Below are 24,390 nucleotides of genomic sequence, written 5' to 3'. Positions count from 1 at the left end.
GAGGGTTAATCTTCATTTACATTTATGCAAATCCAGGTTGCACCTTTGTCTGATGTCTGAAGTAACCCAAAAAAAGACAAGTTGCAGCAAGAAACATTTCAGACAACCTTCAAATTGTAAACTCTTTAATTCCATAAACAAGGAATAGTTTAAGTCTTCTTGGCTAGTCTCCATTCTAACAAGCTTCTTCACCTTCCAGGACATGGCCAAGGCTTGCAAAAATACATCTTTCAAGCTCGTCTGCTGTAATCCCAGCCAGGTAAAAACTCCAAGTTACCTCCCAACAGCCAAGCACAGACAATTGAAAATCTCCATTTTGCAAGCTGGCAAACTATTCAGGCTGAATTCTACAGGATCTGTTCCTCTTACTTTATATATTACTTCATAACACTTGAGATTAAAATAACACCATCACAATAAATATTCCTTCTCTCACTCTGTTAGGCCCTTTCCCTCACTGGTGATCTCCATATCTTTGTTTAAAGTGTATGAACACTTCAGGAAAGGGTCGTCTTTCCTTGACCATCTGGAAGACATGGATACTATTAAAGATGCATATAAAATTCCAATTACTATAATAAAAGGAGCCAAAGCATGGCCTCATTAGATAAATATGTACACTTTACATGTGGAACATCTTTAATATGAGCAGGAATTGGGCAGGAGCAGCTCACTGTGCACAGCTCCTACATTTCAGCAGGGTTCCACTGGCCCCCTTATTCACTGTAATGTTAAAAATAGTGTAAATTCATTTTATGTACCCTGTGTGTGCAAATATCAATAAACTTTACAAAAAACTGCACTTTAAACAGGCCAGATGGAATATATTAATGAAGAACACTGCGATAATCCAGGAGGCATACCTACAATTCTCTTCACATGTACAGATACATGTATGTTCTGTTCATATATATTCATCTATAGAAAATAGGCAAAATACAAAAAGAAAGAAATGTATTTATTTCTCTGTACCTATATTTCTGTCTATCCCTATTTTGGTCTCTTTCCTTTGCTCTAACCAAGCAGTTGATTTCAAAATTCATGGGTTTGGGATTTTTTTTAACGTATAGTGATTTGTTTCTCACAGCACAATTTTTCTATGTACATTTTTGTAAAAAGTAAATAATTCAAATTGTAATATGAGGAGGAAAAGATAAAATATCTATTAAAAATAATAATACAATAAAAAATGAATATGAAATACTTTTATGACCCCACATGGAGCTGCCTTACACTGCTCTAAGTCTACCTATGATTTCGTAAATTTATATATATTTACATTTATAGACAATGACTACTGGAACATACATAAAACACATTTAATGTTCTACAGATGGCAAGATTATACCAACAATTTAAATCATTTAAGTGCCTTGCATCCGTAAAATGGGATTTAAATTTGCCATAAAATACTTTAAAGCTCAGATTAATAGTTTTTACTGGTGTAAACAAGTTTCTAAATCTATCTACCATTTTATTGCTAAAAGCTTCATAACAATTTTATCGTAAAACATCTAGATGCTGTGTTGAAGAAATACTTTTATAGTAAAAAGGAAATATTGGGCAGCTGATTTAGGGAAAAAGCAGTAACTATCAAAGAAATCTTTGTAATCTTGTACAGAAAGGAAATTTTATATTGCCAGTGTTTGCAAAATGTAAAACAGTGTTCTCTTGACAGTATAAAGGAATGCCTAAGATTATGTACTTCCCTGGAATTTTACTGGAATTGCCATACACATTTCAAATATCTGCTATTTCACAGATGGCAATAAGAGTAGATGTATATTTATCAGTAGAATTTATATATATATTTTACATTTCTAGACCTTAATGGATTTTTATGGAGGTATAGTACCAGAATAAATAAAAAACCACCCATGCAATTGCTAAGAGAATTATTTTTCTTGAAAGTACCATTTAATCAGAAAGAATGACAAGGACTAACATCATAGGTAAGTTCCAAACACATTTATATTCATTAATTTAGTTCCACATTTCAGCGTTGTGGATTTTATAAACATTTGACAAAGAAAAAATGTGAAAGTTGAAAAAAGAAGAGAATTAATTTCTTTTCTCAAACTGTTTCTGGTAACAAGATTTCCAGTGCCCAAAATCGAGCACTTTTGTGCAACATGTCGTATTATTATTCCTTTACAACTTTCAGTGCCTCACTTCTTGTCTTGTGCAGGTAATTTGAAATAATCTCATGAGGTAAAACAAAATGAAACGTAAATGTCAGATAACATTTATTCTCTGTGGAACTTGAAAAAACAATTGACTGCTTACATTTCATCCTACACTAATAGCCTAAGTCTATGCATAGGTGTAATACTCTGTAAAGCAGACTTTGTTTCAAAAGATGCTCACAATCAACAACTGATCACTTATGATATTATATGTGTTTTCTGAAATATTTTCGTGACATAGTTTATAACGAAGATTTTCTCATCATTCCTTCCTCTATAACATTCCTTGAGCAACTGTACCTTAATTATTTAAGTCCATAACATGCAATTTTACATTTTGTTAGTGTACACCACACCAAACTATCAAATAATCTCTTCTAAGTTCAACAAGATAATTTACAGAAAGATGGGCACATTCTACAATGACTGTGCATAACAACTCTCTGTGTTCCAATTTCAGTAATAATCCTATTCTAACCATCAGCAGGTGTCAATAAAAGCACTACCTAGCCAAAGCATCTAAGGGACTAACTACAGTTCTTATGCTTTACAGGAGTTGTTTTCAATTAAAATACAGTTTCATTAAGGTGATGAAATCCATAGACCTGGAGGTGAAAGCATCTGTATTTGCTCCCGAGTTTGCAAGACTATTGCTATAGAAGCAAATTTTCATTTCAAGTCAGGTTAAGCACCAAGAAAGTTATTTTTATAGGCCTGGTGAGATAATGCAACAGAAATTTTTCCCTTTGCAGGTCTTTGACCAAATCACTGTTCTTCTAACAGTAATGAGTGCCTTCTTTCTCTGTGCCTCACCTGGTGACAAGTAGGAATGTTGCTACTGAACTTGGTATGGTGGCAATACTACTGAAAAAAGAGATCTTGGGCTTCTCTCTTCTCTCAAAATGATCAGAGCTTTCAACCATCAGTGTGTCTATATGTCAGTAGTAGGAGTTAAGATAGAGCCTCCTGGTTTATTCTCATCATTACTCATTTCTGTTTCTTGGAACAAAAGAGGCTCAAGTGAATTGAACAGCAGAGTTGAAGACAGAGTTTCAGGGTCATGCTGAACATAACTCAGTCCAGTTTGGTCAAACCACTTTTAGAAATCAGTATTGGCTCTTGAACTGATTGATGCAATGTGCCTCCAAGACACACCTCACCTCATCACTTCTCTCCACACACACTTCTAACCCAGGCACACACATCTGCACTCAGCTGGGCCTTTCCCACCTTGATCATTCAGACACAGGGAAGTCCCAACCTCCTATTTCTTGAGGGGTGAGTCCTTCAAGATTCCTCATCACTCCTAAGTCAATGGAGGAGATCTCTGTGAAGTGGACCACCTCCATCACTGTACAAGCTCCTTTTTCTTTTTTTACCCTCTATGTGAAGTAAATTAATTGCCAAGATAGCCCTCTCCTTTCCAGGCAGGGTTATGAGGACAGAGAACCTCAGCAATGCCATTATTTCAATACTTTATTTACCCGTTTTACTTGGCATATTTTGCCTTACAAAAATATCAGCTTTCAAAAAGGCACCAACTGTTCATCAGCAGCGAAGTCTATCAGAACAGCAAATTGAACTGCTTGAAATCTAGGACTAAACACCTTAAGTAAATTATATATTTGTAAAACTTGCTTAGTAAGGAATCCATTCTTATTACTATTGCAGTACAGGAAACTAAGTAGAAGGAAAAAATGTGCACAGGATATTTAATATCAGAGGCTAATAGGGCAATGAGTTTCAGGCTTGAATTTACACATAAATTTACATAGAAAAATCAGGCCAAATTGAATTTCTTTTAGCTGAAATGTGCATTAGTGCCTAAGTAATAATGCCCTAAAACAGAATACAGAGATGATTATTTCTTAAGTTATTACAATAATTCTAAGACCACTGACTAAAAATTACTACACTGTTAACCTCTTAATGGGGACCAGACATGGTACCACGCAAACAAACTGGGAAAACAATGCAAGAGATGATTGCAAAAAACATTTTTCTGAAATGGGAGTAAAGGAGAGGACTGAAAAAGCATTATATTCTGTGACTGAAGCTATCTATAGCATCCTCAGCTCCACCAAAAGAAAACATGCACATTGAAAAACATATACCAAACTGATATGGCAATAATTTGTAAGACATATAGGAAAAGCTAATGAACTAAATAATATGCACATTTACAGACTTCCATGCAAATATAGGCAGAAGAAATTGTGCCAAAGATGAGCTGAATTCTAAGACAAACGTTATATTAAGATAACTATTAAAAATATACCTGACAAGGGATACAGACTGACTCAAAATAAAATTAATATCCTAAATTCCCACAACTGAGAAAGTAATAACTATGCTTACATCTTAATGAATATTTCTTTGAATTTGAAATCAAAAAAACCTCTGAGTCCATAGAGGCTGAAGCTCAATAACTCTTCACCCTCCTGAGACCACAGACAGATTTCTTTTTCAGATCCAGCACTGTTAGAAGAAGAAATTATCAATTACAGCTACTTTTTGCCAACCTCAATACAGAAAGTTGGAACTTTCAGGGATCAGCTCAGTTGTCTAAGCCACCACATAGGGTAACCTGGCTTATCAAAGCTGAATTGGCTTAGAGAGGCCTACTAAAAAAGTATAAGTTAATCTTGTCCATTATGAGAATCAATGGGGAAGTCACAGAATCACAGAATGGTTTGGGTTGGAAGAGACCTTGGAGATCACCTAGTTCCAAAACCCTGCCATGAGCAGGGTCATCTTCCACTTCACCAGGTTGCTCAGAGCTCCATCCAACCTGGCCTTGAAAACTTGCAGACACAGAGCACCCACTACTCTGGCAAACCCATATCAGTGCCTCACCACACTCACAGCAAAGAACTTCCTACTGATATCTAATCTAAATCTTTCAGTCTGAAGCCATTCTGCCTCGTCCTGTCACTCCAGGCTCTTGTAGAAAGTCTCTCTCCATCTTTCTCGTAGGCTCCCTTCATGCACTGGAAGGCCACAATTAGGTGACCCCAAAGCCTTCTCTTTTCCAGGCAGAAAAATCCCAGTTCTCTCAACCTTTTCTCACAGGAGATGTGCTTCATCCTTCTAATCATCTCAGTGGCCTCCTCTGGACTCACTCCAACAGGTCAATGTCCTTCCTTGTGATGGGACCCCAGAGCTGGATGTAGCACTCCAGATGGGATCTCATCAGAGCAGAGTAAAGGGGTAGAATCACCTCCCTCAACCTGCAGCCCACACTTCTTTGGATGCAGCCCAGGATATGCTTGGCTTTCTGGGCTGCAGAAAGCTGGGCTGCTTCTGATATCTGCCACTGAATTAATGTGCAAGATTTAGTTCCTGAACTAATTCTATTGGTCCACATAATGCTACAACAGTTAATTTATTAAACCTATTAGATTAATACTGGATTAATACTTAGATTAACTGTCCTGGATTGAAAATTTCATGTGGTGAGGTTAGAAGGCTCCATCTTGTTTGAAATTACAAACATGACAAATACTATGTCAGTGAAACGCTGAGTATCAGCTCAGTCAGAACAGACCAGGAAAAGGCAGTGACCAGCACCACCCATATTCCAGTGCTTCAAAGACTTTCAGAAATACTTGGTAAAAATAAACTTACAACCACCTAGCAGAATCTAATGGTTGTACAGTAGAATACCAAAAACAACTAATTATTATAATACTTCCATCAACTTTAATGACTGCTGCTAAATGTGGAAGCACATATTCCACTGTGTGCCTCTACTCTCAGCTCATACTGGTATGAGCTAACTAAAAGTACTTCATTTTTTAAAACTAGTAGCTAACTCCAAAAATACCTCATTTTTTGAATTTTTATGACTGTACTAATGAGGTAATTTACATCTCAGCTACACCACCTACCATCAAGTTACTCAATCAGCAGAGGTAAAATGCTAATTAATTTGACTGTCTTAGATCTTGCACCTACTGCGACTCTTCTCATTCTGTTGGCCTAAAAGTAGAATTTTAAGGAGTCATTTCTTCACAATTTAAAAGACCTGTACCATAATTATCACTGCTACAAAATATATAGAGGTAGAGAAAATTCTAAACAAAACTGAAATTGTCAAGGTTTCTACTGAGAATAACTTTTTCTCCTGAATTTTCTAAGAGTAGAAAATTACAAATAAGTTCATATTGACAGGTAAAATGTCTCTAGACAAAACCTTTCTCTCTCAAATTCTAGCATTTGTTTCTTTAAATCCAACTTTTATTTTTGGCATATCTCTGCAGTCTCAGGAGCCAGAGAGTATTGTAATGCAAAGAGAACTTTTTAAATGTTCATAGCTTTTCTGAAAACAGAAATATATATAAATCTAAAGGAACAATCTCTAAGAGTTATCTAGTTCTATGCCTTACTATGACTTATAAGATCAGATAAACTTTGAAAACAGCTTTATTGTTAGTTGCTCCAAGAAAAGTTAACTTTTAAGTCCTTGAAGTTTGCTCACATATTACCATCTCACACAAAACAATAAATGCTGCATTATTAATTTTGATTTCTATATGTGACATGCTAGAGGTATATTCAATCTGTCCTACACATTCCCTTAGTATTTACTCTACAAAAGTAATGCCAGCTCACTACATCACAAACATTGTATATTAATAATATTAACATCAAAATATATTTTTTTCTTGACTAATATCTGTTCCTAGAATCTCTGAAAGAGCAAAAATTAGAGCAGTCTGAAGCAAGGCCCACACTTGCACTTCTCTGGGTCTCTATGCAGTATGACTAATTCTGCTGACAACCAGAAAGCAGCTTCTCCCTCTGCATAGGGAAGATGCTAAAGAAAGTGTTTCTTAGAGAATCATGGATTTATGAGCGAGTATAAAGCTCTTTAAATACTGATCTCTCCACATTCCTGTGTGTTCAGTTTTGAGTACCTGGCAGATCACCTTGTGAGGGAAAGGACTGCGATTACAATTACGTGAAATAAATATTTTTTTGGTGTATCCATGTATCTGGACATGAGCCATTACATCATCCTCTAACTGCTAAACAGTAAAAGGTATCCTCCTGAGATTTCAATTTAAAAAATATCAATTTCTGAATTGTTATATTCATCCTACAGTCACGTTCTGCTGTGTGGGGATCCCACACAACAGATTGTTGCATTAATTTTTAGAGACTGTCAAAACCGAGAAGGTTTGAAGGTTGGAAACAGTAATGGAAACACCCTGCCTATTCTTAGAGCTGTGTGTAAACATCAACACTGTGCCAGTGACCTTCTAAAACCACCACTGAATAGCTCAGAACCAGTGCAATAGTTGCACTGGTCTGGGAGCCATTAAAAATAGCAACAGGAGCACAAGCTCCAACTCAGAGAAGTGCAAATGGACAACATATGTTTCAGAGATACATTACCATCTTCTGGGTACTCATGTGGTTCTTGGGGACTTGAGAGAGAGAGGAAAAAAAGGAAATATTTGGCAGAGAATAGACAAAGCTGTTGTCTCCGCACTTATGTGGAAACCAAACTCAATCCCTTCCAGGCATTTCGTTTTATTAAAGCAGAAACTAATAATTCACTGTTCAAAACAGACCTTCCCCTCTGGCTTATCTCTTGTTCTACAGATCCTGCTTAGAGCTCACATATTAGATATTTCCTCTCCAGACAGCAAATGCTACTTTTCAAATATCTGGATGGATCAAAAAAGTCTCTTGACTCAGTGAACCAGCGATATACACTTAGAATTTTCTCCAGGAAACAGACAACTGCTAATGAGCAAGGGTGCTCAAAGCAATAACTGTCAGCCTTTTAGACATTTTACATAAAAACTTAAGAATCAGCTTCCTTCTTGATCTCTACATTCAATGTGAATAAATCCATTAGAATATTTGCAAGACAAAGTAACTATTGCAGTCCATTTTTCTAAGCAATCTGAGATAAGGACCATGAATTTCTCAGCCTAAATTATGCCTCTGTACTACAGTTCCCCATTAGGAAATACATAGTAAACACCAAAGTAAAACAAAGTAACCATTTTTTAAATTGTAAATTGTTACAATGTTGTCAATGGTTGTGGATATTAATAATTATCATTTGGTAAAATTAAAAAATATGGTTGTTTTCTCTGCATTTAGAACTAAAAATACCTGCAAGCGTGAGAACAATTTGTGATAACTGGAAGTGTTATTTAATTAATGGATAATGAACACTAACTAACAATTTCTAAGATTTCAGTTTCAATGATTTTCATCTACCTTTATACCAGGAATTCAAATCCAGCAGCAAATTTATTTTTAAAAGGCTGAAGAACAGTTTTCAGAGAGTAACAGACAGTGGTCCCTCCTTCCTAGTGAGAATGATAATTAAGGAAGTACCATAGATATGTTCATATTGTCACAATTACACAGTCATACCATACTCTGATTTAAATAGAGGAGGAAAGATCTGGATTCCTTTTTCAGTAAGCCAAACCATCTAAAATAGGTAGGGTTTTAGCCTAAAGTAAAAACATCAAAGAAAACTGTATAACTTAAAACAAGTAATTCCTGATTTAATGACATTTTTCAAAATTCAGGATGGCATCTGTTTTAAAATCAAAATCTTAATCAACTATTTTTATATACTTAAAGTTTCTGATTCTTATGTTGTATGAAAATATTTGTATGCCTGAATAAACTCATTGCTCCTTGTAATGATGACATTTAATTATCAATTGCTGTTTCAGAAGCTGTGCATACAGTCCATAGAAATCCAGCAGAAAAGAACTACCAGCTGCTTCAACCCACGTTCTACAGATGGGCAACTATAAAATAGTATTTGAATTTCACTCAAGAACTTTTAAGCAGTATTCTGATTGTGGGAACACAGCAATACTATTTGGGAGAAGCGGGGATATTGCTAGATTTTGTGAGAAGTGTAGTATCCTTGCCAAAATAGTATTAAGTAAAATACATGTTTTCCTATTATACAGGTGAACAACATTTATAGGAGTGGAATGAATAATTAGGATCCTTTTTTTTCTTCATGTTACACAGGGAAAGCAGTGAGTTCTCACTAATTCACTAATCACTGCAGAGAATACCAGTGGCAGTACCACCAATTTTCTTGGCAACTCCAAAAAATGGCAGGACAGGTTTGAAAGTTAGACTTCCACAGAAAAATTCACACATCATCATTTGTAAGATCCTCAAAGCATGGTTTAATAATTTATACTTAATTACATCTTTTGAGAAATTCTCACTGTTGTTTTTCAGGTTCTTCTCACTATTGTTTACAAAAAAAAACAAGAACACCACAAAAAAACCCCAACCCAACCCTACAGAGTGTATATACAACAATGTTTTGTCTTGAGCTAAAAATCTAGCATAAGTTCCTAGCACTGGTTAGAAAGACAATTATTACAGAGGTATATCCACGGTATAGAGTTCAAACATTAACTTTTCCTTTCAGTAATATTACTTTATTACCTAATCCACTAAATTGCACAATCTGTATTTCAGATACTATCAGTGGGCAAATTTTTTTTAAAAGGAACTTTTTTCCATGGAATTGTTGTATTTAATGGTTGAGAAAAAAACCCTCTTATTTTGATTCCTAAGCCACGGGAGGAGCAACAGCAGTTATGAACTAAGTAACACAGTAGTTTTATTTTACAAGGCTGCTCTCTTTCTTCACTTGACAGTTATTTTTCATAGATATGACCACTTATTGAGTTGAAACATCCCCTCTAATTACTTGATTTAGACCTAACCTCGCATTTTTGTTCAATGGCAGTTAGTGACAGTTCAGCTGTCATTTTGTGATCTACATTAGCTCCCTGTCACTATATCACAGAATTGATTCATGCATCCGTAGGGATGAGAGGAGGGGGTTGGCAGCTGCTACATATTTATCAAAAATTTTCACTCACTTTTTAACATTTCTAATAATTTAGCTTTTTTTTTTTTTTTTAATGAGCTATACAAATATGTTCTGGTCTGAATTATTTGCCAAACTGCTATTTAGGGGGATTAATAATTACTGCCTTCTCAAATTTGTTTTTCCTTCCACCAACCATATTGCCATGGTTCTTTTACAGTGATACTTTTCATGCTAGCAATTGTCATGAAAGCATATGATAAAAATTGATCTTAGGGCATGATTCATAACTTCAGGTTATTCAATTTATGAGAACATAATCCAAGTATGAGCCATATGTAACAATATTCAGACTACAGTTCAGTTTAGGACTTAGGAAAAATTAATGCACCACAGCTATGAAAACAATGTGTCACTGCCTTCCACTGCCAAGTTACATAATTACAAAATATCCTTAATTATATGCTTTTTACTTTTAAACAAATAATGAAAAAATTAATAAGGGAAACACTGACAATTTAGGTTCTAAGTTGGTTCTGCTTTAACAGTAGTGGTATTTGTAACAAGCTCTCTACTTTATATTTGTGGACTGACATAATTGTTACCACAAAATGCAAATTCCTGTTAGAATAAACATGATGCAGTCTTTTTTTGAAGACTTGAAGAGTCACAAAGATTTGGGTGCTATGGTCTGTCCATATTAGCATGTAGTGAGACACAGAAGGAGGAGACATGTAAAGCAAAGCAGTTGCAGTGAGGATTCAGAATCCACACTGTGCAAATGCCCGTGAATGTTTTTCTTATGAGTAGTTCTATTTCACTCCCATGAACTTAAACACCCACCAGTGGTTGAAGAACATTAGATGAGCACATGAAAAATATTTTCCAGTTAAATTACATCCAAAACAAATTGATTACATGCACTCCAGGACTGCTGTGTAATACAAACAAAGGAGCAGTAAGTGGGAACAGTCAGTAGAGACACCCAAAAAATGTTCTTGCCATGTAGTGACAGGTTAACACAGATTCATCAGGCCTTGTGGGTTCCCTTCAAGTAATTAAACAGAAGAAGTTTAAGGTCTCATTTATGAGATGTCTTACTGTTGTGGCTCAGTGTAAAACAACTATGGATTTAAAACAGACTGACATCTCCCATCATGGGTTCTACTTCTGCAGTCCCCAAAGCATGACTCCCAAGTACTAAAGACCTGTCAAGAATTTTGAGGGGACTATTCCTTAAGCCAATATATCCCATGAGAAGAAAAATATCATTGAGTTGGAAAGGGTGTTACTTCTGATCTACAGCTTATAAATCCATTAGAATGCAAAATCAATTCTGCACAAGAAGAGTTTAAGGAGTATCACAGAATTGTTTGGGTTGGATAGGACCTTAAAGATCATCTCATTCCAACCTACCTGCCATGGGAAGGGACACCTTCCACTACACCAGATTGCTCAAAACCCCATCTAATCTGGTCATAAACAGTGATGGGGCATCCACAGCTTCTCTGGGCAACCTGTTCCAATGCCTCAATATCCTCACGGTAAAGAATTTTTTCCTTACATCTCATCTAAGCCTACCCTCCTTCAGTTTGAAGTCATTACCCCTTGACTAACCACTACAAGCCCTTGTCTTAAGTCCCTCTCTAGTTCTCTTGTAGCTCCTTTTAAGTACTGGAAGGCTGCTGGAACCCCAGCTCTCTCAGTTTGTCCTTACAGGGAAGGTGCTCCAGCTCTCTGATCACTTTTGTGGCCTCCTCTCGACTCTCTCCAACATGTTCACATTCTTCATAGTTTGGGGGCCCCAGAGCTGGACACAGCACTCCAGGTGAGGTCTCACCAGAGTGGAGTAGAGGGGCAGAATCCTCTCTCTGGATCTGCTGCCCACACTGCTTGTGATGCAGCCCAGGACACGTTTGGCTTTGTGGGCTGTGAGTGCACATTGCCAGGTCTCATCCACCGATTCCCCCAGGTCCTTCTCCTCAGGTTTGCTCTCAGTCCATTACCTTCCCAGCCTGTATTTGTTCTTAGGATTGCCCAGACCTAGGTGCAGGACCTTGCACTTGGCCTTTTGAACTTCATGAGGTTTGCACAGGCAATTCTTAGAATTCAAAATGAATTTGAAAAGCTTCACCCAGTTTCACCCAGCTTGTGCTATCTAGATGTTGCTAAGAGTAAAACTCACATAACTATTAAAATGTACTTTAGAATTGTTTTTAAAGTAAAATATACGTTTGAAAGTACACTTCTGCATCCTATATCACCTCCACTGTTACAGGTTTTTTCCATGCCTTTGAGATTTATTAGGTTGGTCTAGACAAGACAAAATGAAATAAAAATACGTTAATGCTTTCATAAAAGAAAAAATGAATAAATTCCTGAGCAGACAATGATCACAAGAGGGTACTTTCTCTCTTTTTCCCTGAGCTGGTTTTTAGCTGATCTCTTTTAATGGAGTTGACAGTCTTGGTCGGGTGAAATGCAACCTGAAATTTGCATTGGTAGAAGGGGAGCCAAAGCTAACAAGTCTCCAACAACACTCTCCCTTACATCATGCAGTTCAAAATAGAATTTAGAATGATTTTCTAAAATTATAGAACAGGAAATGACACCTCACAAATCTGAAATTTCTTTCCTGGAATTAATTCCAGCACAGTGCTATGGAAATCTTACGTAGCAGAGTCAATGGAGTTTTTAATGACTGTGGGGAAATGTCCTCTATAGGCCAGCAATGCCAACTGCTGGAACTGGTTCTCAGGGTGGATCGAAAGGCAAAGGACCCTGACAAAAGACATGTACTTAGAATGTAGATTGGTTGCTTTCATTATGATAGCTGGCAAAAAGAGAGTCTGAGTCTGGGCAGTGACTGATGAAGTTGTGAGGTAAAGCTGGGGGTGCTCGTCACAAGCAGTGCGAGGACTGGCTGGGTTATTTCAGTGTTATGTTAACAATGCTTGATTATATCCCTCCTCTGAAACACAGGCTTATCATCTAAGCACTTGTAAGGGCTCCCCTGTTTACCAAGCTTTAACAATCAAGGCGGGCAGGAACCCTTCACCGCTGGAATGCATCCTTACAACCTATCCAGGCTTCACCAATTGATCTGTTTTCTATTAATATACACAGGACTTAAACCCACAGTTGGATAATCTCCCTTTGTTTCAGTAAGGTTATTCTTATTTCTGGAATGGTGAGCAGTGTATTTCAGAGTGTTCAGCGCCTGGATTAGAAAAAATATCCAGATCAGCAAGCTATATGCTTTACAACATGAATAATTTCAAATGAAAATCAGAAATCATGTACCAGTCTGTCCAGGCTAGAAAAAAAAAAAAAAAGGCAAAAAACCATGAAAACATCCAACCTTCCACCCTCCACCTCAAAAAACAAACAAACAAAAAACACATGGGGAGAAAAATGAGAAATAAATCTACCTTGAAGAAGTTTAACTGAACATTGAACAGATCATCATCCACTCCCTTGGAAATACAAGCATGTGGAATTACCACAACAAAAGTTAAAATCAATATTTGATTCTCCTATCTGCAAAGTAATGATACCATGAATGTATCCAACACAGGAGATACCTTGAGTACTAATGGTCACAGAGAAAAGCTGAGAAGTGGAACTGCTTCTCTGTCCCAAAACCTCTAAACATAACAACATAAAACAGTATTAGCACTATTAAGGAGTAAATTTGAGGCAATTTTTTCTTTTTTAGTATAATTTTCTTCATAGAAAAAAATGAATACACATATAAAAAGAAAATGAGATCACATTATTTTTCTTATTCAAACACTATATTGACCTTGAAAGCATTGTATCATACCATGCAATTTGTGGCAGGCATTCTAATGGTCACATGGACCAAAGCAATTTAATCTAATTCAATTTAGAGACTGGTGTGTTTAAAATTAGAGGAATTACTGAGTTTCTATTTTTAAAAAACTAGGAAAAAAATCTATTATCTTTTAAATTTAAAAAGCTACTTCCTTCAATTTATGGATCAAATTCTGAGCTCTTTACTGAAATGTTTATTCATCTATTTCCCAGAAACCTATACTATCAACTGAAGAGTAAGGACTACAATAGGATTTGAATCTAAACTTCTAGTAAGATGAATTCTATTCAAACAAGGATATTTCCTTTACTGATATACAGTGATTAAAATAACTGTAATTAGACTAGAATTTAAAATTATTTTTTTCCACATGGCACACTTATGCAATATTTTTATTTCCATTAAATAGCTTAAACATAATCTTGTTTATTAGCAAAGTACAAGCTTAGATGAATTTTGATCTGACATGTCAAAAGAGTTTTAACAAGACTTGAGCAGCATAAAACTGGGTTTGATTCATTTAAGTAAGCAATCTCTACTTTGAATTTTAGGTTGAGAGAAAGAACACATCCAAAAATGATATGTAGTGAGATGGGTCTTGACAACGTAAAAATGAAAATATTTTATTAAAAACTTGAGTTAAACCAAATTATCTCTAAGTCTTTCAGATACATATCTGCAGATACGCTTTGATATTGAAATTTGGCACCTTAAGGATGTTAAGACACACAAGTAACAGTGCAAACCAAAGGTAAATGTAACTGGAAAATGCTGTGTTGTTCCAATTCAAGATCATGAATCTAATCGTAATTAAGCATTATACGAAAGACAGATGAAAGCACAGAAAATTCTGAGCAAATTAAATGAGGATGGTGACACAATGCCTTGTCAAAGTCATATAAGTCTGGGATGGGGGCAGTACAGACCTAACTGGGGTATTTCTTTTCAGCTGATTTTATGTACTTAAAGCAGAAAAAAGGAACTCTGTCCTGACACCAAGACCTGAGCTACAGTCAACTGCATGGTGCTGCCAGGTGGACGAACTTGTTTTTTCCAAAGTCTCTGCATTTTTCAACAGCGTACTCCTTTTACAGCATCAGCCAATGGCCAGTGCCTCAGGACACCCACAAGGGTCAGAACATATACAAAGTCACAAACTCAGCTTGAATCCTGACACACACATCTGGGCACCCCTTTTCAAATGGTACGAGCTATTCCCCTGTCACAGGCATTGCATTTCAGACAGACACTTATTTACAAAGTACAAAAGGCTGAGTTGGCCTAAAGCACTTTTAAATCTCAAACATAAAACTGGAATCTGCAAGCAAATATATTCATTGAAGTCTCATTAATGTCTATAGCACTCCTGGTGTCCAGGTGACATATGTCTAGATGATCCCATGCTGCCCACTGTTCCTGGGATGTCCACCAGCCCTACCTCCCTGGGGACTCCCTCACTGTCTGTGGACTGGCAGTCACTGTGGCCACACGTCTACCCTTAAAAAAAGCAAGATGTTACACCTTGTTCATTTAAAAACTCTGTCCTGCCAACTTTGCTGTAGCCAATTTCTGATGTTTCAGAAGTCTGATCATTTGTGTAAGACAGCATCAGTACTTTTGTCAAGCTGAGGATAAATTTGTATTGCGTTTGATGATGAGATACAGTTATAACTACCATCCAAAAGCAGTATTATTAGTATTTTAAATTAAATGTTGCTAACCCCTTTCTTTCCAAAGGCCAGGAAGGAAGAAGACTGCAAGGTCAAAAAGGGATCAATGTATTCATTAAATCTGACTCACTGAAGTAGCAGATGCACAAGGTGTGTGACTATGCTTTTTAAATATTTATCAGCTTTTGAAGCAATTTCAAGTCCTGAGCTTTACAAGACTCTGTCTACTGTTTTCACTAGTAACATCTTCCAATGTTTTACTGTTCTCATTACTAGAACATTCCACACAAGATTAAATAATTCTCAGATGCAAATTTTTGGCTGCTAGCTCTTCATGCATGTTGGTCAGCAAAACTGAGACATCTTCATTATCTTTTCAATATTCTTTAGCAGATGATCACATTTCTTCTCCATTTTTCCTTTGGCAAATTAAGTTGATAGAGCTACTTAGCATTCATATGACAAGGTCTGCTTTTCCAGTCCCCCATGCTTTTAGTAGATTTCTTTGATTTTCTTCCAGTATTTCAATACAATTTTTAACCTTCAAGAACCAGGTCTGAACATTCAAATAGCAGTACCTATGGTGTTATTTGCTTTCTGTTCATATTAAACCATTTTTCAGCAGTCAAGGACTGAATTGGTTGTTTTTCCTGGTGTCACACTGAGTCTCCAGTGAGACATTAGTTAGGATAATTCCAGTCACTTACATTAGAGACAGAAAGCTCTCCCTCTCCAAAATGAAGTGCCTGACATGTAACCAGGAAATTCAGTAATCACAATTCCATAATAGTATCTACATGTATTATTTGTTAGTCAAAAATATTTATGTCACCTTCAAAATTCATCAAAAAAAGATATTTATGGCATTTTCTATAGAGATCTGAAGAAGAGGTATACTTACTTCTTTACCCTCCTCATCTTCCTAGAAAGGAATTACCTGAATTACCCCCATTCAGGTCAAGAATTTCATTTCTCTGAACATTGCAGAAGTATTTTGAACCTTACGGTGATTTTTGCAAGTTTTCACACTGGATTAGATTAAAATTTATAGGAAGAGTTAAAATGCACCTTGAGAATTTGTTACACAATAGGAGTCAATAATATACTTCAAATCAAGCTTTCCTTTTTACCACTTTAACAGTGTTTTCAGATCAGAAAATGATACAAGACAATCATGATCCTGTAGGATAAAACCCTACGCTATTCTGTTCAAGGTCTCAAATCACAATTTTAGTCTAGCTTTTATGCTTCTTACTGGCATCAGACACCTCCCAACACGCTCACCCAACACTAAGACTTTGAAAACATCATTATCTGTTTCTCACCCCTACAGTCAGAATACCATACCTGAAGGAAAGAAGAGCAAACTAGAAGTGACACGTGAACATGATACTCAAATATTTTCAGAAATGCTTACTGGTTTGGATTTTTTTCCCCCTTATAAACACATGTAAAGTCAACTTAGGAGACTCTTCTCCCCTCCCAGCATCTGTGACTGGAAGAGGTGTTCTCCTAGTACTTGCATCACATATTTTAATTTTCAAAAATATTCCTGCAGAAAAATACCATTCCAGACATTTCTATTCGTAGAACCTGTTACCACCATCCATTATTAAAGGTAGCATTTCTTAGCTGCTTAGAATTCATGCAGAAAGCAGGATGTCCATATGATAAAGGAAATATGCATTTACAGAAAATAAGAACAATATTAGTTCTGAAAATAAAAACTTTACAAAGTATAATTCAAAGATAAATAAAAATACAAATCTGTGAAAAACAGAAAAAGTATTAATTAAGCAAACATACTAAACAATTATTTTACCTTTAAATACTTAAGGGACTTAAAACATACAACTTACTCATTATGATGTAATTGTTCTTCCAAAATGACTAACATAATTAAATTATTTTTGAGATTGAAAGTATGTATTCATCTAGTAATACAAACATGATTAAATGCATCCCAATTATTAATGAAATTTAAGTGACAATAATAATTTGGCATACATAAGGATGGTGGTACCAAAAGAGTCTAATTCTATTATGGACTGTATAGAAACTGAAGTTTTTATAGAATTCAGCCTTATTTGATATCCAAAATTAGAAGCAGACGTCAGCAGAATAAAGGTGTAATTATTCAAGCAGGATAAAGAAGACACTTCAATTCAAGCATTCATTTTAGTTCATATCACTGAGCTTAAATGAGGTCTTAGTAAGTGTTGAGCTTTATTACTCAAAAAGTTATTGTGTGTGGTCACTCAGTAAAATTGATTAATCCTCTGTGATAGCAGCCAGAACAACAATAAAAATTACATTTTTTCTCTTATGCAGTAGAAAAAGAAAATTAAATGTTTAGAGTAACCTTACCAGAGCTCTGCATCTCACATCTATCGTTTTTTCCGGTGCTGCAGGTGTGCTGTTAATCTTTAGGGAGAACCACACTTTGCAATTTGAAGAACATTCTCCTATGTTAAAAAGAACAAAATGCCTTATAAATTATCCTATGAGGTGATCAATCCTAGTAGCCTTCAAATCAATGAGAAATTTGGACCTTTAGCAGAAATGCCAGTCACTGTTCATACTGAGACAAAGCAAATCATGAACTGATTTAATCACTATCAACAAACTGCACTACCTAATCCCTTCTTGTCTGGATTCAAAATAGTAACAAAATCAATATGTACACAATGGACTGGAAATAGCACTTTACTTTAGCAAATTAATTTCCTGGACAATCACATTTTTTTCTGAATTTTGAATATTACTGATTTGCAACTAACATTTCATATCAGATTGACAGTACTTTTATCATTTTACAATATATCTGGCAAAATTGAATCAAAATTAGTTCCTCTAATATAAGCTTTGGTATATCAGAGAAATTAAGTTCTGTTCAGTTACACAGGACTGTTGCTGTGCAATTGCAGTCAAGCTAAAACATATCTTCCAGATAGACTTTGGGTCTTGATTTGAAGATATCCACTAGTAGTTTGTTCTGGTGGCTAATTACTAGCATTGGAAGACATTTAAATATAAGTCTAATTTCTGATTTCCATTAGATTTGCTTCAATGTCCAGTCAAACAATTTTTTAATTATTTTTTTCTGATTAAAGAGATCCGGCATTAAGCATCTAGCATTTTCCTATATTTAGAACATAGTTGTGAGTATTAATAAAATTATCCCTTCAATCTTGTTCAGAGAGGTGAAAGAGACTGAGTCCAAAGTCTCTCATTATATGGCCTGATCTTCACAACACGAATACTTCATGTGGTAAGTTTTTTGCAAGTATAAACGGCTGTTCAGCACCTTTTAATAATGCATACCCAAGAATTACTTGCACTGTTCCTGTTTGTCAGTATATTGTATGAGATGAAATTAGCCTTAATCCTCCTACTCATGCTTCCCTGAATTATACACTGGAGAGCTGCATTAGCACTCCTGTTTTACCACAGCATTAGTCTTGGGAGCTCCTACTGGTTTCCTCTCCTGCTGTGACCCCAGTTCTTCTCAGAGTCACTGCTTTCCTTGCTGCAGTACCTCATTCTGTATATATGACTATTTCTAAACCATATTTCCAATAAAACTGTGTCTGACTGGCTTTAATTGTACTACTTCCTTAAAATTTTCACTGAATACATCTTGTATTAACTTACCCATTTTGTTCAGACTAATTTGATATGCATAAAATTTACTGTTTTTTAATATCAGCAGAATACCAGCCTTCCACTGTCTAGAATATTCTCAGTACCTTACAATCTATAAAAATTAACATCATTGAGGCAAAGACATCTTCTGAGTGTCTATTAAAGGATTCTGGCATGTACATGTCCCTGAGTTTAATCAATTACAAAACATAAAAAAATAGTATACAGAAGAGAGACTTCTGCAAGAAGGGAGCATCACCTTACACCAAAACAGAACATACTACTTGGAAGCTGAAATAAAAGTTCTTAAGTAAAGACCAAAAGAAAATCAAAGGGTCAACACATCCTTCAAGAGCAGTCAAACTGTAGGAAAAGCTATAAAATTCAGGTATGAAACAACAAAGGAAACACCAACAGTAAAGTTCCATTTACCCAGGATATGTGATTAAACTGCAGAATAAAGGCATTTATAGCAACACATTCTCGAATTAATGTTCTGTACAGTTAAGGAAAGCAGAAAAGAGCATAAACTGCCATTTGAACAGAAAATTGACAAGGCTGCCACCCTGTCCTCAAACGTTCAAGAACACCAAAAAAAAAGAAAAACAAAAAAGAAAAACAAAGCCAAAACAAGACAAAAACAAAGCCAAAACAAGACAAAAACAAACAAAAAACCAACCAAAAAATCCCCTCCCCCCAAAAAAAAACCCCTCACCCTCTTGAGTGACAACTAGCTAAAGATTTAAAAAAGTACAAGCAAAATCTTTTCAAACACATCTGAAGTTGGTAGCCTGCCAAACTCAGAAGAGCTAATAGATGATCAGAGTGGAAGAGGAATGCTCAAGTAAGATAAGGTTGCAGCAGAAAATCTAAATTAATTCTCTGCAGTAGAGTTTGTTACAGTGGAGTTCAGAGATTTCCTAAACCCACTCTGGATCTTGTTTTGAAGGGAATGGTCAGAGGAACTCTCCCACATTAAGGTTTCGGCAGAAAAGGTTTTGGAGTCTGATAAAAAGGAAAATAACAAATCACCTTGGCAGGAGAGTGTCTGCCCAATGGTTCTGGTCTAGTGGAAGGTGTCCCTGTCCATGGCAGAGGCATTGGAACAAGATGATCTCTAAGGTCCCTTCCAACCCAAACCACTCTATGATTCTACAAGTCTGTGAATTCAAAAGAACCTCATGTATTAAAGTGTGGTGGTGCAAACCAGCATGTGACTCTTTGTGTAAGTCAACTTCGGGTACAAAGAAATGAAAAGGCAGAGAATATGCTCCTAATTTTCAGACAGGTCTCTGGCATAAACCAAGAAATTACAGATGTGAGTTTGTTTATATAGTCCAAAGAAAATTATTAAGCATCACAATAAGGGAGAGAAGCCGGGACACACAAAACTATCTGAATTCTTTGTCAAAGTCAGCAGCTGTGATAAGGCAGATGTGGTTCACATAGTACCCTGATTATCCATAAATCTATGTCTAAGATCCCTTTCTGAAAGCTTCTAAGGAAACCAAGATGCAGAGGAGGGAACATTAGAAGATGGGATTAAAATACAGTAACCAAAGAACGGAAAGAAATTGCTAGTTCTCACCATGAAGAGAGAGAAAGAATGGAATGGAATGAAAAGGGTTGGTTTAGGTATGAAAAGTCCTTAAGTACTGTTTCTCCTCTCTAGGACAGATATTTTAAGTATCACATTCTGCCTCTAAATAATTGACCAACTGGAAGTGTATCTCCAGTGTTCCAGGAGGTACTTTCATTTTTCCCTAATGCACAACCACAAGTTTTGTGGAACTGCATCATTACTTGTCATCACAATATTGCCTTCCAGCAGTTAATACATCTATACTGCAACTAAGATATTTTTCCATATAGACTTAGAGTCTGCTTTATTCTCTCTGACCACAGATTTCTCCTCTGTACTCATAACTTTCCTGAATCAAATTTCTGTGATTCATAATTGCAGTAATATAAAATTTATAATCTACTTGCCTTTTCTCTTCTTCCTTTGATATATAAATTCATTTATTCTGTTCAATTTGCTTAAAAATACTTGAACTCCTGACATCTCTCAAAACCAAAGTTTTCAGGCCAACTTGCATTCTTTTTAGTTTTTACTTCAATTATAAAAACCGTTTTATGTTAGAAACCCTTAATTTCCTTTTTTGTACTTTATATGCATTTAAATGTTTAGATTCATCTCTCTTCTGGAGACATAAACTACAGTGCTCACAGATTACCCTTCTGTAAAACACCTATCATGTTTGGGAGGGAATACCTTGTACTCATTTTTCAATATTACATGTATTACATTTTAGATCACAATATTATTGGCATAACACCTTCAACAGGCATTTACCTAAAAACTGTAAAATACTTCAATGAAAACACTTTCCTTAACACATGACACAAACTTGACAATTCTCTGTTGAAGGAGCATCTTTTTTATTTTTCCAGCTGAACTCTTCACCAAACATTTCTGAAAATATTGTTTAGTATTAAGACTTGAAGTTGTACAAACTTTGATGTTCTGTCAACTTTTACTCAGTGAAAACATATCTGGAATGGTTGCTTTGCTGCCCACTTGCACTGTTAAGAACATAAAACTGAGGGCTTTTTACTCACTTAGATACCAAATAGATTTTATAGATGAGTCCCACCTTGTGTCTTTATCCACATAATGCATTTGAATGGGCCAGCTCAAAGCCAATTTACTGCAAGTATTCTCATTTTCAAGTAATTATATCCCTATTTTACGCTGAATTTATTCTCTTCCTAAGGCAACCTACAAGACAGAAGCTAGTTCTTACTCTCAAGAATATTCAGAAGTCACTTCCAAAGTTATAAAAACCTACTGAAGCTTTAGCTCCCTGAAAACAAACAAACAAACAAAAAAGAACTTAAGCAGATTAAACTAGCAACAAATGCTTTTGACATTTCCTTTAGTTATATCTCAGTGTTCCTGTTTCAAACCTGAAGAATAACTTTCATGGCTGAAAACAGGTCTAGTATTAGAAATTCATTTGCTAATGTATAGAGCAGAATGTCACGAGTTTGGGGATTTCCTTCACTGTTTTTTGTTAGGGTTTTTCATAGAGTTTTATTTTACCAGATGGCAGATGCTGGGGAAACAAGGCTGAAAAAACACAGGCAATGGAGGTAAACTCAATACACTCACGCTGAAACACAGAGATGGCTCATTCTCTACTCACAGAACGAGGTTATATCTATTTCTGTTTTCTGCACGCGCTTAAGAAACAGGCAGAAAAAAAAGTTGGCACTCTTTTTTTCCCCCTCTACTTTTGTAAACTTCCATTGACATTTTTAATGCTCTTGAAGTCTTTTTTTAGGGCCTGAGCACCGTACTTTGATGTCTTATGAGATAAACTCCACTTGACTTCAAGCCTGTATCTCTTATCTTCTCACTTTGGGGCTTCAATGACAAATAAAAATCCTTAGCCTGCTTTATGCAACCATCAGGTCATGATCTTGTCAGATCTCATAAAACAAACAAAACAAATTGGAGTCAATACTTCAGACAGAAATCTCCACTAAAAAGGAGCAAGCAAAAATCTTCTAAACATAAGAATGCATCTACTTCAATATTTAATCTTCACTATCTTCTCTTCTAGTCTCTCCTTTGGTCAGTGGGATTTCGCCCTGACTAGTTAGGGTCAAGCATCCGTCAATGATGGTTAGGGTAAACCAGTATCTTCCACATCTTAGCTGCTGCACATTCAAACAGGACCACTATAAAAAAGCTTACTTATTTTCAGTTTTTAGAAATTTCCCTGATTATTTTGTAATTTTTTGTTTTAAATATGAAGTCACTGGAAGCGTAGAAAACTGTGTACTTCCTAATTCATGCAGTTACCCTGAACTAGGGGGAATGACAAAATCAAAAATGAGATACATTTCTGTATCCAATATTCAATAACAAGTCAATTTCTTTAACTAATGTTTATCTATTTCTTTAACTAATATTTATCTACAGTAATTACATTTGGGAATAGACAGTTCTGTATTTAAAACACAGGACAACTAAACTATAATTTACATGAAAATTGAACTTGAACTCTCAAAAAACATTTCAGGTTAAAATTTCAAACTTTCCTTCCAAACCTCATTCCAACTTATATGAAATGCCAAAATCATCAGCTTTTCTTCCAGAGAACATCTTTTTGTAATCCAATCAGTTTGGTGTCTTGTCCTATTTCTCTTCAGGGATGCAAATAAACTGTTTCTCCTGGGCTTCATCTCTTCATTTTATTGTGCAATTTTAAAATCCTGCTTAACAAATCAGTCTTGTAAGCCATACACTTTTAATCTAGTACTATGTATCATGTCCAGAAGAGTTATCAGTTGCAAAATCCCCTTCCCTCTACTCACAAGATGCTTACAGCCATATCAGCCACAAGCTGAAATTTCTGATCTCTCTGTCCCCTTTCCTTGTCCTTTCCTTAAAATTACTTTTCATCCTGTGTCTGCTACACCAGCCATTAAATGTGCTGTCAAGCATCAGCAGTTATAAATAGAAAACATTCTTCTCTCCTGATTGGGACAGAGCTGCCTATCATTCAGCTGAATGACACATCACTGATGAAGGAGGAAGATTTGGCAGGATCTCCTGAAAATTGTAGAATTCTAGGGTGTTTTTTCGGGGGGCTTGGAGGTGTCCAGGGTGTGTGGTTATGGGCACAATGGGGAAACTGGAATTGTAGTGCTAAATAATACCAATTTATTTTAAAGACTTTATCCTAATTTTACTGATTAGGATAGATCCTAATCAGTAAATCCTGTTTTTTCTGATTTCTCATATTGGCATCAGAATTATGATTATTTAAAGAAAAAAGCTGAATTTAAGTTATATTTTCAAATTTATTGTCAGTTCTTTCTACAATATTTTTACCCAATATTTGCAGATTTAATAAAGCAATACAAAATGAAAAAAGTAGATTCAATTCCAGTTATAAATAAATAACTCTTAGATATGTCTTTAAGTTTTTAACAATAACAGGCAAAGAAATAACACAGTATGATTTGTTGATTCTCATAAAAAACTTTCCATGCTGGTAGTTATCCACATGCTTGTTGAGTGGGCACCCTTAATGCTGTTCTTATAGATATATTGCTTTACTTTACAGAAGGTAAAATATAAATTAAAAAAGACATTTTGTCTAGCTCCCTACACTATATAAACATGTAATAGCT

The 24,390-nt window shown here is 35.6% G+C and overlaps 1 protein-coding gene across 1 annotated transcript in view; it reads right to left on the bottom strand.

Annotated features, from left to right (window-relative positions):
* The window catches only part of CFAP47 (cilia and flagella associated protein 47), a 271,684-nt gene that overhangs the window by 86,260 nt on the left and 161,034 nt on the right, over nucleotides 1–24,390 (bottom strand). The window contains exon 53 of the mRNA XM_029964748.1: nucleotides 17,905–18,002. Within this exon, the coding sequence (XP_029820608.1) occupies nucleotides 17,905–18,002 (98 nt within the window). The remainder of the gene's footprint in view (nucleotides 1–17,904; nucleotides 18,003–24,390) is intronic.

This window comes from Manacus vitellinus, unplaced genomic scaffold (genome assembly GCF_001715985.3).
Source record: "Manacus vitellinus isolate BGI_N305 unplaced genomic scaffold, ASM171598v3 scaffold_7_pilon, whole genome shotgun sequence".
Lineage (NCBI taxonomy): Eukaryota > Metazoa > Chordata > Aves > Passeriformes > Pipridae > Manacus > Manacus vitellinus.
This window is presented reverse-complemented; position numbering and strand designations above follow the sequence as displayed.